This window comes from Cetorhinus maximus, chromosome 1 (genome assembly GCF_964194155.1).
Source record: "Cetorhinus maximus chromosome 1, sCetMax3.hap1.1, whole genome shotgun sequence".
NCBI classification, from domain to species: Eukaryota; Metazoa; Chordata; class Chondrichthyes; order Lamniformes; family Cetorhinidae; genus Cetorhinus; species Cetorhinus maximus.
This window is the reverse complement of record NC_135879.1, coordinates 220,365,047-220,382,719: the sequence shown is the minus strand read 5'-3', so window position 1 is coordinate 220,382,719 and position 17,673 is coordinate 220,365,047. Positions and strand designations below refer to the sequence as shown.

Sequence of the window (17,673 nt, the reverse complement as noted above, 5' to 3'; positions counted from 1 at the left end):
AAGAGGTAGCCGACATTCGGGTAGCGTGGGCACAGCAATCTGCAGCCACCTGGCTCTATGGAAGGAGAAAGAGAAGCCCTGGGCAAGGCAGGCCTAAATTTCCCATCCCAGACGAGCACTGCAACAAGTGAAGTAGATACCAGCTGACTGGCCTCTTCAGCTTCCAATCCCACTTCCGACAAGCCTTCACTCGGAGCTTAAATTGCAGTCAGAGCCTGCTGACATCAAAAAGGGCCCCATGCTGCAGATTTAATGAAGGACATCATAGGCTTTGGGTGAGCAACTTGCCCAAATGTACAAAATGGTCACTAAAATTAACAGCAGGATCCAGGCAAACCACCACGCGGATTTTAACTGCTTAGCTACAAGATTTCCATGGGACAGGGAGCACTCAAATCTACCCTGATATCTAGTTGTGACAATTGTTTGTTATGAAAGCCTCGTAGCGGTTAAGTGTTCAGGCACGCTATTCAAAGCTGCAATTTTTATTCACTCCTTGAACAAAGTACTGTGGCAAGATTATTAATAAAAAGCCATGTGTAAACAGCTCTCTAATCTGAGGTCATGGTTTTAAAAATGAAATACTGAGATTATGCCATTAAAATGAGTGAAGATGGGAGAAGAATAATCAATAACATTAACGCTGACATTTGCGAAATGCAGAACACTATGAGCAGATGGCCTGACTAATAGGAAATCTGAATCCATCAAAGTAATATTATAGGGATGGTATGATGTTATAGTATCTACATCGAACTACAAGCTGAACCTCTTCCTGCTAACGTATGACAGCTACAGTTTAACTGAACACCATCACCAAGTATTCTTTCGTAATCCAATATATCAAAACAGTGCACCCTTAAATTTGCTTTTAACTAGACACTGCATTTTAGCAATGACAGACATGTACAAATTGTTAAAAAAGAGGGTATGCAAACCCATGAATTGTATCACCAAGGCAAAATAGAGCATTCTTATTAACATGAAAACATGAATTTCTAATGCTTTTCGAATTTACTTGTATAAATTAGCAGAGTCTTCAAATTTCTAAAAAAGTGACTGAAGAGACACTTCTCTGTCCCCAGTGCCCCACGCACAAGCTCAGAATGTGGCTTTTCACCAGTAATATAGAACCATCCCAAAATGCAATGCTGTATTAAATTACAATCAGGTTTACTAATAACTTAAAAGACCATTTTTACTGATCAGAAGCTTGTGGCTGGGTTTCTGGAGCAGCGAGGTCAGGCAGTTACTACAACGTAACGCATGTATGTTTTCTTGGTTACTAAGGGGCAAGTTTTAGACATTTGAAAAGATCTGCAGGCTACCCTTCCAAAGTTCTCAATAGCCTCTCTGCCTCTTCCACCCATGCATCTTCCCTTGATGGATACTCCTGCATCATGCTACGTCAGCTTGGCATGGTTGGGTGCATTCCTGGCTCTAGGTCAGATGGCTGCAGATTCAAGCACCATACCAGTTTTCAAGTGCATTACTGAGCTTCAACACTGCAGTGCAGCATTAGGAAGCACGTGCTTCAGATGGGTTAGTCGATCAGACAAAAAGGTTGCAACTGTTACAATGGTTTACACAGCTATCTTATGGGACTACTAGATGACTAGAAATAACTTCATTTATATAGCACCTGTGATTCATTAAAAAGAATAGGCTCAATGTGCATCGCAGAAGCAGAAACAACCAAAGAGATGTTAAACCAAGAGGGGAGATACTGGACTGAATTTTACTTGGGGTGGGGGTGGCGGCAGGCAGCGAGCAATCAAATGGCCAGCAGCTCTCTTGCCCCACTAGGAGCAGCGACCACTGCTGGGACTGCATTCAGTCCCCTGGAGAACAGCAGCCAGGGAGCCCAAACGAAACTAAGTCTGGGTTCTTATTGATGCTGGGCTGGCTGGCACCAACAAGGAGGATGGAGGAGCCAAGATCAGCTGGCTGGCGGGAGAAAATGGTGGTGGTGGCTGGGGGGTGGGTGGTGCATGAGGAGAGGCCCCAGTGGACACAGGTTGCCGAACTGAAGGCCACCCCCCCACCCCCCACCCCCCGCCCCACCCCACCCCCCAAGCCTGGCCTGGCCATGAGGCTCGCCAACTTTTACAGGGGCCCGGACACTTTGCATCGGCTGCCCCTGCTGCAGTAAAATCTCAGTGGCAGCGGGAGGAGGCCAGGGAAGTGAGTCACTCCACGCCTCCCCTTCCGTGGGGAAGAATACTAATGGGGCGGGTGGGCTAAAGGCAAAGCGCCGCTGCCATCGTACCCCATCTTATGAGCCCCCCTGAACCCCCGCCTTACCTGCCATCCCACTCCCAGGAGAACATACAATTCCAGCCACTAATTGGAGGAACCGAAAGCTTGCTCAAGGATGTGTGTTTTAATGACAGTTTTGAAAAAAAGAAGTGGCTGGTGCATCAGGGAACATGTTTGGAGATAGAAATGCAGAGTTTGGGGCCTACACAGTTCAAGGCAGGGCTGTCAATGGTGGGACAAAAAGAGTGGGGAGGGAGAGGGCAGAAGCACAAAAATGTTAAATGAGAGTGAAGAGAGAAAAAAAAAGTTGCTTGCTGTACCTCCATGTTAACTTTCTGCGATTTGTAATCAAGGAGACCCAAATCTCCCGATGTACCAATATTTACTGGTCCCCCATCTTTTCAAATAATTCTGCTTTCCCATTTTTCCTTGCAAAGTGGATAATTCCACACTTTCCCACTATACTCAATCTGCCACCTCACTGTCCACCTAACCTGTCTATTTCCCTTTGCAGCCTCTTTGCCCCTCCTCTTCACAGTTTACTTGCCCACCTAACTTTGTAATGCCTGCCAACACGGATACAGTAGACTCAGTCCGTTCACCTAAAGGTCATTGGCTTATATTGTCAATAGCTGGGGCCCAAGCATGATCCTTGCAGCACTTCAGTAGTTACATCCTGACATGCTGAAAATTACCCATCTATTCCTACTCTGGTTAATGGACAGGAAACAATCCACAATTCATCCTAATATATTATCCCAATCCCATGAGCCCTAATCTCATAACACCCTACTGAATCATAGAATGGCTGCAGCACAGGAGGCCATTCAGTCTGTTGTGTCCATGCAAGCCCTCTGCAAAGGCTGTTCAGGTAGTCCCACTCACCCTTCTTTCCATAGCCTTGATTTTGTTTTAATAGATAATTATCCAATTCTCTATTCAAGGCCATGATTGAATCAGCCTCCACTATATTCTCGGGCAGTGCATTCCCAGATCTTAACCATTCCCAGTGCTCTGGCAAGTCGTATGACTAGTGAGAGGTCTTTAAACTAAATAGTTTGGGTGGGGGGGGGGTTTGGATCACTTGAGGGATGATGTGGTCGATTAAAGGGAAAGGCTAAGGCAATAGAACAAGTCAGCAATAAAAATAATGATAATCAGAGTATGGCAGGAAGGGCAGAGCGTACAAACTTAAAGATTGTGCTAATAGATAAGGCCAAAGTTGGAAAAAGTACTAAAAAGACAGAACTAAAGGCTGACATATCTGAATGCATTTATAATTTGTAATAAAACAGATGAATTGATAGTTCAAGTAGAAATAAATATGTATAACGTGATTGCCATTACAGAGACGTGGCTGCAGGGAGACAAGGCTATGACCTAAATGTTCAAATGTACTTGATGTTTTGGAAAGACAGGGAGTTAGGAAAAGGTAGTGGGGTAGCTCTGTTAATTAGGGATGACATTAGTGAGAGATAACCTTTGTTCTAAACATAAACATGTAGAATCAGTTTGGGTAGAGATGAGAATAGTAAAGGTCACTTTTGTGGGAGTAGTTTATAGGCCCTCGAATAGTAGCTGCACTGTAGGACAGAGTATACAAGAAGAAACAATGGGGGCATGCAAGAAAGGTACTGCAATAATCATGGGTGTTATATATTAGATTGGACGAATTTGATTGGCAATGGTAGCCTGGAAGATGAGTTCTGTTTTTGGGACAATTTCTTAGAGCAGCACAGTCTACAGCCAACCAGAGAGCAGGCTATTCTAGACCTGCTAATGTGGAGGATTAATCAATGACCACATAATGATTGGGCCTCTAGGTAGATCAGAACATGATTGAATTTTGCCATCAGTTTGATGGTGAAAAGTGAGAGTCTAAGACTAGTGTTTTAAAATTAAATAAAGGCAATTACAAGGGTATGAAGACACAGTTGGCTAAAGTGAACTGGGAGATCAGGTTAAGGAATAAATAAGTTAGGAGAGATGCAGTGGCAGACATTTAGGAAGATATTTTATAACACTCAGCAAAGATACGTTCCAGTGAGAAACAAAGACTTTGGGGGAACAATGCATCATCCGTGGCTAACTAAGGAAGTTAAAGATTGTATCAAATTGAAAGAAAAAGTATACAATTCTGCGAAGATTAAGGGTAGATCAGAATTTTAAAACCAGCAAAGAATGAATAAAAAAATAGGGAGGGAGAAATTAGAGTGAGAGAGAAAGCTAGATAGAAAAATAAAAAACAGATAGTAAGAGTTTCTACAAGTATTTAAAAAGGAATAGAGTAATTAAAGAGAGTATTGGTCCTCTAGAGAGTGAGAATGGGGAATTAATAATGAGAAATAAGGAAATGGCAGAAACTTGAACTGATATCTGGTGTCTGCCTTCACTGTAGAAGTCACAAATAACATCCCAGAAATAATTATAAATCAAGAGATGAAAGAGAGGTAAGAACTTAAAACAATTAGAATCACCAAGGAAGGGGTACTGAGAAAATTATTAGAACTGAAGGCCAACAAGCTCCCGGACCTGATGGCCTGCATCCTAGGGTCTTAGTGGCTGCAGAGCTATAGACATTGGCTGTAATTTTCTAAAATTCCCTAGATTCTGGAAAGGTCCCAGGTTATAAAATAGCAAATGTAACTACTCTATTCAAGATAAGAGGGAGAGGGAAAGCAGGAAACTACAGGCCAGTTAGTTTAACATTTGTCATAGGGAAAATGTTAGAATTTATTAAAGACACTTAGATAATCTTAATGCAGAGTCATTTGTGAAAGGGGAAATTGCGCTTACCTAATTGAGGAAGTAACAAGCAAGGTGGATAAAGGGGAACAGAAATACCTGGAAAAACTCAGCAGGTCTGGCAGCATCGGCGGAGAAGAGCACAGCTGACGTTTCGAGTCCTCATCTCCGCCGATGCTGCCAGACCTGCTGAGTCTTTCCAGGTATTTCTGTTTCTATTTTTGTTTTGGATTTCCAGCGTCCGCAGTTTTTGGCTTTTATCTCTATGGATAAAGGGGAACCTGAGGATGTGGTATCCTCAGATTTCCAAAAGGCATTTGATAACGTGCTGCATCAAAAGTTACTACACAAAATAAGAGCTCATAGTGTAACATATTAGCTAACAAGTAGCAAAGAGTAGGAATAAACGGTTCATTTTCAGGTTGGCAAGCTATAACTGGTGGTGTGCCACAGGGATCAGTACTGGGGCCTCAACTGTTCACAATCTATATCAATTACTTGGATGAAGGGACCAAAAGTATAGTTGCTAAATTTACTAATGACATGAAGATAGGTAGAAGAGTAGATTGGAAAGAGGACATAAGGAGCTTGCAAAGGGATAAGATAAGTTAGGCGAGTGGGCAAAAATTTGGCAGATGGAGTATAATGTGGGAAAATGTGGCAGGAAGAATAGAAAAGCAGTATATTATTTAAAAGAGAGATTGCAGAACTCTATGGTACAGAGGAATCTGGATGCCCTATATGAATCATAAAAAGCTCGTATAACAATGCAAAAGTGATTCGGAAGGAAAATGGAATGTTGGCATTTATTGCAAGGGGAATCGCATATAAAAGTAGGGACATTTTGTTACAGCTGTACAGGGTATTGATGAGGCCACATCCAGCTTCACCAATCTGTCCACGTGACTGAAGTTCTTTATCCCTGGGACTATTCTCATGAATCTTTTCTGCACCCTCTCTAAAGCCTTCACGTCCTTCATAGAATGTGGTTCCCAGACCTGGACACAATACTCCAGTAGAGGCAGAGCTGGTGTTTTATAAAGGTTCATCATAACTTCCTTGCTTTAGTACTCTATGTCTCTATTTTTAAAGCCCATATGCTTTTTAACCACTTTCTCAACCTGCCCTGCCACCTTCTAGAACTTGTGTACGTATACCCCCAGGTCTCCCTGTTCTCGTGCCCACTTTAGAATTGTACCCTTTAGTTTGTATTGCCTTTCCCCGTTCTTCCAACCAAAATGTAGCCCTTTGCAATTCTCTGCATTAAATTTAGCCTTCCATATGTCCTCTTGAGGTCGATCACTATGCCCCTCACAGTTCACAATGCTTCCAAGTTCAGTGTCATCTGCAAATTTTGAAACTCTGCCCTGTACACCCAAGCCTAACTCATTAAATATACATCAAGGAAAGTGATGGGCCTATTACCAAGCCCTGGCGAATACCACTATATGCATTGCAGCCCTAAAACTATTAATAAATTCATCAATCTCAAAATTGCACACAGTGCTGCAAAATTATATATGCCTTTGTGGCTAGTCCCACAACACTCGCGTTGAGTATTTCTAGCATTTTCTGTCTTCATCGCATGATTCATTTGTTTTCTTCTTGGTTTTCCTATCCGGGGCTTTGGAATGTTGTTGGACATTAAAACAGATTATCGTTGTACCTTTCATTTGGACATCGTATCATCATTTGGGACTTGATAAAACAAGATTCTATGTCAAGACCTGTGTCAAATATATCTTATTTGGTAATGCATTCACTTGATTTTATGAAATGTGAAGTAAGTTAACCACATGTAAGTTTTATTAAGATCAGGACAAGAGCACAAAACCAAATGAAGTCCTGCCTAGCCCAAAGAACTCCTTTGGTGACCACCATGAACTCATTACCATCATTATACAGTGCAATATTTTTCCTATTTATACTATTTTCATTATTAAACCCCAAATCAATAGCAACGTATAATCAAAGGAATTAACTTGGAAAATGAACTGTTTAGAATAAATACAAAAGCTGATTATCGAAAATATTTTATGCCTGTAAAAGAACTACCTGCACAGCTAATTAATCTTCAAGCTTGGAAGGTATAAATAGAGTGAAGGATCCAGTATATTTCAAATTTGAACTTTTGATCTGCTGTAGGATACTATCTTTCTCAGAATTCTGTTTCATTAGTCATTTATTTTATCAGATTTGCATTTCAACTATTTGGCACCAACAGTAAATGACATAAAACTGAATTTAAATTCTGCGTTAATGCACATTTTCCAGATCTTGTTACACCCACAAGTCAGCAACAGAAAAATCCCCACAGAAACAAAACATCTCAGAATTCATCCAGCATTGATTTTCACTCATATACAAACCAAGAGATTAACATACACCACAGTAGCTTTCACACGAAGTAAAAGAGAGGTGTTAGCTCATATGACATACTTAAACTCTCCAGGCCGCTGCTCCACTTTGTTTCTCGATGCATATCCATCATCTTCACTCTAATTTCAAAGCAAGAATAAAAACAATTGCTAACAACAGCTATGTTCACAGTATGCAAAACAAAATATGCTAAACCCACATTGTGCATTTAAATCATCTTTAGAACAGAATGAGTATGCGCCTGATTAATCTCATCTCTCAGCACAGTGACTTAATACTGAGCTGGAGTATAATGGTCTGGAGAGGGTAGAGTGGAGTAGAATGTGAATTCTAATATTCCTATTCGTAGTGGCGGTTAATAGTAATTATTGTATTATAGTTAACAATAATAATTCATAATTCACACTGTTAATAGGAATTGAAATGACCCAATGCATACTGCTGTTAACATTATTTCTGGAGGCACAATTAGATGAATATTTGAATATGTCTTCACAACTTTTTCAGAGCTTAGCTATCCTTATTTCACAGAGGCCCAGGGATGATTGGTCACACCCGAAAAGGAGTTAAAGTAGGCTAAATCTCCCCAATTATGTATAATATTTCAGTACAAAAATGTAAATAAAGACCAAACAGGATCCTTGCCTGCCTGCTGGAAGAGGTACTTTTTTTTGGAAGGCTCAATGTTAATGACTTAGAGAGGAGTTATTTTAAGAGTTCCTCTCCGTTCTAGGTGCAATATTGAATATAACTGCTCAGACTTGATGGCCAAAACCAATGTGCATTCTTAGTCCTTACTCAATGCCCAAATTGTAGAATTGTAAATTGCAAATTGTAGAAGTCTTCGCAAGTTTTGATTTGATTAATACTTCACTTTAAAATTGTGCTTTTTCACTTCAATACTAAAACAGATTATACTTTGGTCAAATTACTGAATCTTCCTTTGAAAAAGCATCAGTTGGACAAAAGCGATGTTGCTATAGGTGGGAAATTGAATAAAATATACAACCAATTTACAGACCTCCTATTATATTATAGACATTTGCTCTGGCAACAAGAAAAGAAATAGCTGTTTGGCTCTGTGCCCTTCCCACAGTAACGACTTTAACTACTAATACAAATTATGTTTGCAACAGGTATATCTGTCTAAAGCCTATGGTAAGGTGTTTAATTGGATATACAGAGTTTGGTTTGCATTGCTGCTCCAAAAATACAATGCTGAAGTATTATTTTGAAAGTAAATCTTCAAGCCTTTGTCTTGTATATATTGAAGTAACATCTAGGAGAAAGGAGGACTAAAAACAATTCAAACTCCACAAACAAACTCCTGGGGCAGAATTTTCTGCCTACCGGGCGGGCAGGCCCGACCCAATCTCCGGCGGGCGGGGAGCCAATCCCCGCCGGAGAAATGGGACCCGCAGCCATTTTACGTGGGAGGACCAATTAAGGCCCGCCCAGCGTGACATCCAGCGGGAAGTGCTATGCGCTTCCTGTGCAGGTGGGGTGGAATTCCCCAAAAGTGAGAGAGTGCGCTCTTTCGCACATGTGCACGAAAGAGCACACATCTCCCTGAGGCTAAGTGCTGCCTCAAGGAGATCACTGACACTTATAAAAACATTAAAAAAAGAAAAAAAATCCTTAACATCTCCCCCTCATGTGACATTGTCACATGAGATGGGACATGTTCATAAATTACACTAAAACTTTATTAAACTGTTTAAATCCCTATATGAAACCTCATCCCGCCGGTGGATGAGGTTTCATCGTTTTTCTATTTGCCACTGGGGCTCCTGGCCTGCCCACCAGCCTTAAGGTTGGATGGGCAGGTCCTTTAATTGTTTCAATGATCCTGTCAATGGCCTCAATTGGCCATTGACAGGTTGGCAGGTGCACAGCTGATTTGGCTGTGCCCTCACCTTCATGAAAATTTAAATGGGGCAGAATGACGTGGGGGGGTTCCGCCCGACATCATCCCGTGTCATTTTACGTGTCAGCGAGCAGGCCCCGCCCCCTGCTCGCCGACGGCAAAATTCTGCCCCTGGAGTGGATTTCACTCAAACGTCATGATTGCATTGTAGGTTTTAAAAACACTCATTCATTTGAGGATACAAATCCTCATGCAAGGACCAGGCAATTAATCTCATTTCAACATCAACTGAATGAATAACTTCTTATTCACAAAATACTCTGCCACCCTTCAGCTGCAGACTTGTCAACCTGTAACTCGCGTACCAGATGACCTAGTTTGTTCTTGCCAATACATCAGATAGATCTTGCATATCTAAAGTAATGGTCCAGAATTTGCTGCAGCAGGCCATCTCACAGCAATGCCGTGAATTCAATATTTTACCCTCTCACCCTTCAGGTCACTTTATTTTTATGTCAGTGCGAGTATATAAAAGGTCAATGGAGCATCTGGGGCCTCCTGAACATTGGGTAAGGAGGTAGATTGTAGGACCCAATTAAGCTTAAGGATAGAGAAAGAAGAAAAATGAATGACAGAGAAAGAAATTGGGTGAATTAGAGTCAAATAACGAAACGAAAAATAAGGGGAGGGAGAGGGGAAAACGGAGAAAGGGAGAGGAAGGAGGAGGAAAGGGATGAGGAGCAGAGAGGAATGAGGAGGAGAGAAGAAAACATTTTTTTTTAACATTAAAACCCTCTAGCTGCAGGAGACGCCATGGTTTCAATTGTTCCCTCTAAGCCACCAAAGTTGACTTTCATGTCAGGATCATAAATCACCCTTATGTGAAGAAATACCAGCCCTAAAATGTATGCAGCAATATATATATCGAGGTAAACAGCAGAGCAGCACGAATCATTCAGCAATTTGTAACTATTCGTAAGTCACAATATATTTCTTCCTCATTACAAGCCATTTTTGTTAAAAATTAAATGCACAAATAATGGCAGGAGCCAAGAACTTGCCATTATTTTTCCAGCTATTTCTGGGCCCTTATGTTTGAGTGCACTTCCTGTTACTGGCAGGAGGGGATAATTACACAAGTCACTGTAAACATGGACATAAGAATTTATAATAATACAAAAATAATAGAGCACATGGTTAAAATGGAGACTGAATTATCTCAGTGTTCTCTTTTCACCTGAAGACCATACTCAGTCTTGCTTTTCTCTATACAATGCCACAAGAATGGGGGGGAGCGGTGTGTGTGTGCGTGTGTGCACGTGTGTGTGTCTCACACACAGTGGTTTCTTCCACTCATGTAAAAAATATGGAATTTTTTTTATGTAATAAAAATATGTGCTCGTTTAACACCTAGATGTGAGACACACATTAAATACCAACATTCATTATAGGGCCCCAAGTCTGCTTCCCTGGACAGTATTTTCGACCCATTTCTTCCATATTTTCAAATACAATAAGCCAGATACATAGAAACATTTTTGGCCCAACCAGCCCATACTGCTGTTTATGCTCCACTCAAGCCTCCTGCCATCTTTTCTCATCTAAGCAGTAACCACCTATTCAGTTTTCCTTCATAGGCTTGTCTAGTTTCCCCCTTAAATAGGATTTGCTTCAACCACTCCCTGTGGTAGTGAATTCCACATTCTTTATCACTCTTAGGGTAAAGGAGTTTCTTGTAAAGAAGTTGCTTCTGAATTCCCAATCGGATTTCTTGGTGACTATCTTATATTGATGGCCTCTAGTTATGCTCCTCCCAATAAGAAACAAACAAACAAACAAACAAACAAACAAACAAACAAACTCTCTGTAACTACTCTATCGAAATCTTGAAGACCTCTGTTAGGTCCCCCCCTCAGCCTTTTTTCAAGAGAAAATTAAAAAAGAGACACAGTCTGTCAATTATTTCCTGATATTTATACCCACGTATTTCTGGTATCACTCTTGTAAAATCCTCTCTGCAACCCTTCACCATGTCTCTATATCCGTTTTTCTAATATGGCAATCAGAACTGCATATGATACTCTCCAATGGTTCAATACAGGTTTAGCATAACTCGCTCTCTTTTCAATTATGCCTGTCAAAAAATAAAGCACAGTGCTTGGCTTGCTTTTTTTTTTAATCATCTTGTCAACTGTGGCACAACTTTTAATGATTGATGTATTTGTACTGCAAGGTCCCAGTGTTCTCTTTCCCACCCAGTCTTGCACCTTCCAAGCAATAAATGACTGCCTTTACTGTAAGCCAGCCAACGTGCTAGAGAAAAAGCTTCTTTGAAACTGCCTTGTACAGCAGGAGATAAGGGCCGGATTTTTACTGACCTTTAAAAACGGCAGGTGTGACCCAGATGTGGAAGTCCCGCCCCATTGCCAATAGATCTAATTTTTGCCGACAGGGGGAAAAGGGGCGGGGTGTGATTCACACAAGAGGGAAGCCCAAACTCAGCAAGGCAATACGAACCTAATGCCAAGTTCAAACAGACCCCATTTTGGTTGTTCCACCGGCCTTAACCTGCAGTGTGGGCATCACAATTTGACAGAATAGAAGTAAATGTTCATGAAAGGTGGATAGCTGTCATGATCTGAAGGTTTTTCTTTTTAAATGCTACATTCTTCAAAGTTTAAAAAAACACAGGCTGTAGTCAAGTGAGAGTTAAAAAGAAACCCTCTGCTCAAATGCTTTGATTGATAGGTGCGGGCTAGAAAAAACATTAGCATCCGGTCATACAATTTCAACAGAGCTTTGACGACAGTCCCCCAAGGGCTATTATGTCATTATGAATGTTTGGCTGAATTTCAAAAAGTTACAATTGTCTCAGCAAGGGATTCGGAGTTCACAGCTTGTTGACAGTTTAAAAGACTCTACTAAAGGATTAGCTGTCTTTGATGTGGGACCTGAATGGAAGTATGTTGCTTTTTATCGGAGATTGCCCACTTGAGGTTAAAACACTTTGAATATATTTCATGTGTGGGGGTTTCCCCTCCTCCCCCCCCATATCAAATGTGTAACAGTGAGAACTGAACTAGATTGTTACAAGTTTATTTTTCATCTCACATAGCTCCAGGGATTTGCCAAATATGAATAACGGGGGGGGACGAGTGGCTATGGAGGGGGCTATGGATCTGCTGCTGGGGTTGACAGGTCACAACTCTAAACTGCACCTCGCCCGTTCACCGAGTGAAAATCGTGCAATTCGGGGTACGTTTTACCAAGATGGGTCCAGCAAGTCAGGAAATTTACCGACTCCAGTGACCTGCCTCAGTAGCCAAAATCCAGCCCATATTCTTTGCAAGTACAGAACCAGTTTTTTTTTTTTACAACGCCTTAGAATAACTTGACTGAATTCTCGTAACATCCACCAGCAATCAAAACAACTTGGGTTGTCCATTCCTTACATAATGCTGAGGAATCAAATCATTAGTTGCTACATACTTCACCATAAATTATACACTTCGGAAAGCTTTTTTTAAAATAATCAAGGGGCAACGGATGTGATGTTTGCTCTTGTGCCAAAAAGGCTTTTTTTTCTGGATTCCAACAGAAAAATCCATTTCGCTACACAGAACAAAAGTACAGATCTATTCAAAATGAAAGCATGTACCTAATCTAGTCTTCAGCATTCCCACTGCTCATAACAAAACTCGCTCTTAATTTCAGTGCTGTGTTGTTCACCGTGTTGTATTTACATACAGGTGCTGTGTGTAAATTTAAACCTGCTTTCCATGGAGGGCCCTTGAGTGAATGATTCATGTGGCTATTTAACTGGATGTTTCCATCATACACTCCTAAACTTTTTTTTCACGATTAAAACCAGGGTTCGAAATACACGGCGGCCACAGGCGAATTCACCCTGGAAACCTCACAAACAGCCCCCGAAAACTCAATGACAGGGGGGAAAAATTCAAGGAAGGTCACCCGTGTATTTTGAATGGAGAAGCTGCGAGTCCGGGAGACAACATTTGTGAAGAGCTGCTCCTCCAATCTCAGATTCTGTCTCTCCCACATTGCTGCACCAGCTCCTCCAATCAAGTCCCCTCACTCCTGCTCTTTTTTCTGATCTGTTCCTTTGACCTGGGTGTTGGGCAGGACCCTGCCCTGGGATAAGCCGAGTCCTCTATGCAGCTTGTTGAGCTCCTCGTTGATGCAGGTGGGAAGCTGGAGCTGGTGGGGGAGGGGGGGGAAATGATGATGCATCATCATCTTCTTGTCCTGGGCCGCGTTGCCAACCAGCTCCAGGATATTAACAGCGGTCAGGTAGGCAGGGGCATGGCCTCAACACGTTTGGCATAGAAATCCTTGCGCATTGGATGGTAGATACAGCTGACAGGGAACTGGAGACTGGTTCTGGAGGAGCAGATCTTGACTTTGGCCCAAACAGGTACCAACTGCCGGGGCCACCACAGGCTCTGCACTCTCTCTGTCCTGCACTTGTTCCCGTGCTGGTGGAGGCTTGATAAGCCCCAACTCCAGGCCGTAGGGGATCCGCCAAAAACTGTTTTTTTTATTCATTCATGGGATGTGGGGATCGCTGGCCAGGCCAGCATTTATTATTATTTATTTTTTGCCTAATTGCCCTTGTTCAGAGGGTATTTAAAAGCCAACCACATTGCTGTGGGTCTGGAGTCACATGTAGGCCAGATGGATTTCCTTCCCTAAAGGATATTAGTGAACCAGATGGGTTTTTACAACAGTCATCAATGGTTTTGTGGTTATCATTAGACTTTTAATTCCAGATTTTCATTGAATTCAAATTCCACCATCTGCTGTGGCAGGAATTGAACCTGGGTCCCCAGAGCATTACCCCGTGTCTCTGGGTTACTAGTCCAGCGACAATACCACGACACAATCACCCGCCTGGGCCTGGCTTCAACTGGGTTGGGTTTGCATCTTTGGAGTGGCTGGCACTGGTGGGTAGCAACCTGGGCTGTATATATGTGTCTCCCTCTAACCCCAGTGTGGGGCTGAGAGGGGTGATAGAGGATTATCTTGCAGCTCTGTTTGATTAAATTCTGCTCAGTAGCTTGATAGTTTGAACTGAAAATCCTAATAAGCTGTCACAAACCAGAATTGAATTGAAAGGATGTTATTTATCCTGCACAGTGAGGAAACACTCATCTAAGTTGTCAATGAAGCTCATTTGGCTTACAGCTGAAATTCTTGATTAGATTACAACATTGAATCTCATTCCTTCTGTTAAACTTTTTCTATAGGCTTACACCCAGGCTCTTTCTCTATAGCCATGTGAAAAAGGAGCCCTCGAAAACAAAACAAAAAACCGTCCCCAAAACTCAAAAAGTAGCCCTAGAGAAAATCTCAATATGGCACCTCCAGAAAAAAAAATGCGTTGACCTTCGATTAATCCTGGATTTAAAGCAATAGTTTAAGCAAACTGAAGGTGAAACAAAGGTCTTATAACTCAAAAACCAGGACTGCAATTTATTTTTGGCAGGGGCAGCACGGCAAAAACAAAAGGTGGTGGGAGAGTATACGATAAAGTCACCGATTTTCACACTCCTGGCTGGAAGCTGCACCAGGAACGTGCAGGTCAGGGAAGAGGCAGTGATTCTCCAACTGATAGTCATAGTCATAGAGGTCGACAGCACAGAAAAAGGCCCTTCGGCCCATCAAGTCTGTGCCAGTCAAACAAGCACCTAACTATTCTAATCCCATTTTCCAGCACTAGGCTTGTATGCCATGGCATCGCATGTTAGTGAAATCCTTTTGTGATCAGCTCCATTTTGCTGAGTATTTGGACTAATACTAGATAATACAAACTGTTTATCTTTTTTTTAATTCTGTCATGGGATGTAGGCATAGCTGGCAAGGCCATCATTTGTTGCACATCCCTAATTGTCCTTGAACTGACCTTGCTAGGCCATTTCAGAGGGTAGTTATATGTCAACCACGTTGCCCTGGGTCCGGGGCCACATGTAGGCCAGACCAGGTAAGGACAGCAGCCCCCCCTCCCCAAAGGACATCAGCAAACCAAATGGGCCCCTACAACAATCGATGACCATTTTATGGCCTCCATTACTAAGATTAGCTTTATATTTCAGATTTATTAATGGAATTCAAATTCCACCAGCTGTCACAGTGAGATTTGAACCCATGTCCCCAGGGCATCAGCCTGGGTCTCTAAATCATTGGTCCAGTAACCTTTTTTAAAATTATTCATTCTTGCTCTAATACCGCATAGATTCCTTCCTCATTTCCAGCCCTTAGAGCAGGGTCACTGAATTTACCTTCAGTATATGTACATCATGTTAGAACAGTGCTAGATTTTAATCACCAAGCGTTTTATTTTCTAACACATTTATAAATGTAAAGTGATGTCTTACTCATACACAGCCCTTTTAATTTTTTGGGAGCAAGGATCAAATTTACATAAAACAAAGCTATGCTCCTACTACCGGGGTGTAGTACATCCCAATGTGAATATCCTAACAGGAAACAGCTAATCCAGCAAAGAGTCTTGCCTGACCATAAGGGTTCTACCTGTATGGAATAACTCTGGGTGGTTTTAACCTACTTTGTATTGGTCACGGACCCACAGCATAACAGAAAGCTCCTTAATTGGCAACCTTGCTCAGAGGTAAGCATCATTAGTGTGGGAAATACAAATATCAAACTGCTGCAGCAAGGGTAATCTGCAGAGGCTGGGGTCAAGTAGAGGGAACATCATTCTACTGCTGGCTGGGCTGCTTTTGATCTCAAAATGGATCAATGCTGACAAGGAGAGCTTAAAATGTGGAAGTATTTCATTTGCTAGCAGAAAACATTCCCTGCCCCAAAGTACTTTTGCTTTATGGAAATTGGAAAAACAAACCTAAATTCTTTTTCTAAAAAAAGAGTCCATTATCCCTTTCATGAAGCAATCTTTCTTTTCACAGGTCAGCGTAGTAAGAACCAACATTTGCAATGAAAAAAACTCCCAACTTTCAAACCTCAATGAAATACATGAGCCTAATTTTTCTATTTGCAACTGTAAATTGAAGTCATTCCCAATGTGGACAACCCATTTTCAATATGGCTGCAGTAAATAACAAAGGAGGAGGAGGACAAAGGGAAGGATATTTGGAATAAGGAAAAGTTCACAGCTTTGCAAATATAGAGGCTACCAAATAAAAACATTTAAATTCTAATCAAAAAGAAAGATATACCCAATTTTGAAAAACCTATCAGGAAAAAACACACAAATTATGCTAAAGTCATCCCTTCTGGAAGTCAAAATCTGCTTTGAAATGGAAACAACCAACTCAGTCATCTGAAATAAAGACAAATTTCCATGGGGTTCAGAGAGGATTCCTCGAGAGCAATGAACATTACAGGAATACTTGTACTGCCTGAATTCCCGAGTTGCGTATCATCTTCCACTGTCAGGGATAATTATAAAGAAATATTATGGCCACAATACTCTAAGTAGCAGAACTCTCCTTGTGGGCTTCAACTTTTTTGAAACAGCAAACCTTGACTATGATACTAAATAAAAAAAACAAAATTACTAGATTTCCCAGTGTTGCTTGCAGGAGCTTGAGAGTTGGTTTCTAATATTTTCCGCAATTGAATCTCCTGCATATGTCATTCTAACCTGCCAGTGCTGCCCTGAAACCAACTGTGAAGTACAGAAGCCATTAATGCACTTAACCTTTTGCAGTTAATTTTGCAGTGCCTCACCCATCCTTTTTCTGGGTCATAAGAACAAAAGAAAATAAGAAATAGGAACAGAGGTAGACCATTTGGCCCCTCGAGCCTGCTCCGCCATTCAATAAGATCCACATTCCCATCTAACCCTGATAACCTTTGATTCCCTTGCCTAACAAGAATCTATCTACCTCTGCCTTAAGGATATTCAATGACCCCTTCTGAAGCAGAGAATTCCAAAGTCTCACAACCCTCACAGAAAAAATTTCTTCTCATCTCTGTCCTAAAAGGGTGACCCCTAATTTTAAAACAGCACCCCCCCTCTAGTTCTGGACTCACCCACAAGGGGAAACAGCCTTTCCACATCCACCTTGTCAATACCGTTCAGGATCTTGTCCAAATCACCCCTCACTCTTCTAAACTCCAGTGGAAACAAGCCCAGTCTGCCCAACCTTTCCTCATAAGACAGCCCACTTTATCCAGGTATCAATCTAGTAAACCTCCTTTGCACAGGGAGGCAATGGCGTAGTAAGCTGGACTAGTAATCCAGAGACCCAGGGTAATGCTCTGGGTTCAAATCCCACCATGGCAGATGGTGAAATTTGAATTCAATAAAAATCTGGAATTAAAAGTCTGATGATGACCATGAAACCATTATCAATTGTTGTAAAAACCCGTCTGGTTCACTTTAGAGAAGGAAATCTACTGTCATTTTACCTGGTCTG

The 17,673-nt window shown here is 41.6% G+C and overlaps 1 protein-coding gene across 16 annotated transcripts in view; it reads right to left on the bottom strand.

Annotated features, from left to right (window-relative positions):
- Positions 1–17,673, bottom strand: part of ctbp1 (C-terminal binding protein 1) — a 414,171-nt gene that overhangs the window by 175,452 nt on the left and 221,046 nt on the right. For 14 of the 16 annotated variants that reach the window (XR_013578151.1, XM_078553464.1, XM_078553510.1 and 11 more), the window contains one exon: positions 7,444–7,502. The exons of the other annotated variants lie outside the window; for them this stretch is intronic. Coding sequence is in view for 12 of the 14 variants with exons in the window: in XM_078553464.1 (XP_078409590.1) it covers positions 7,444–7,502 (59 nt within the window). In the remaining 2 variants the exon portion in view is untranslated. Of the gene's footprint in view, positions 1–7,443; positions 7,503–17,673 lie in introns of those variants that run through there. 16 annotated transcript variants of the gene reach the window in all.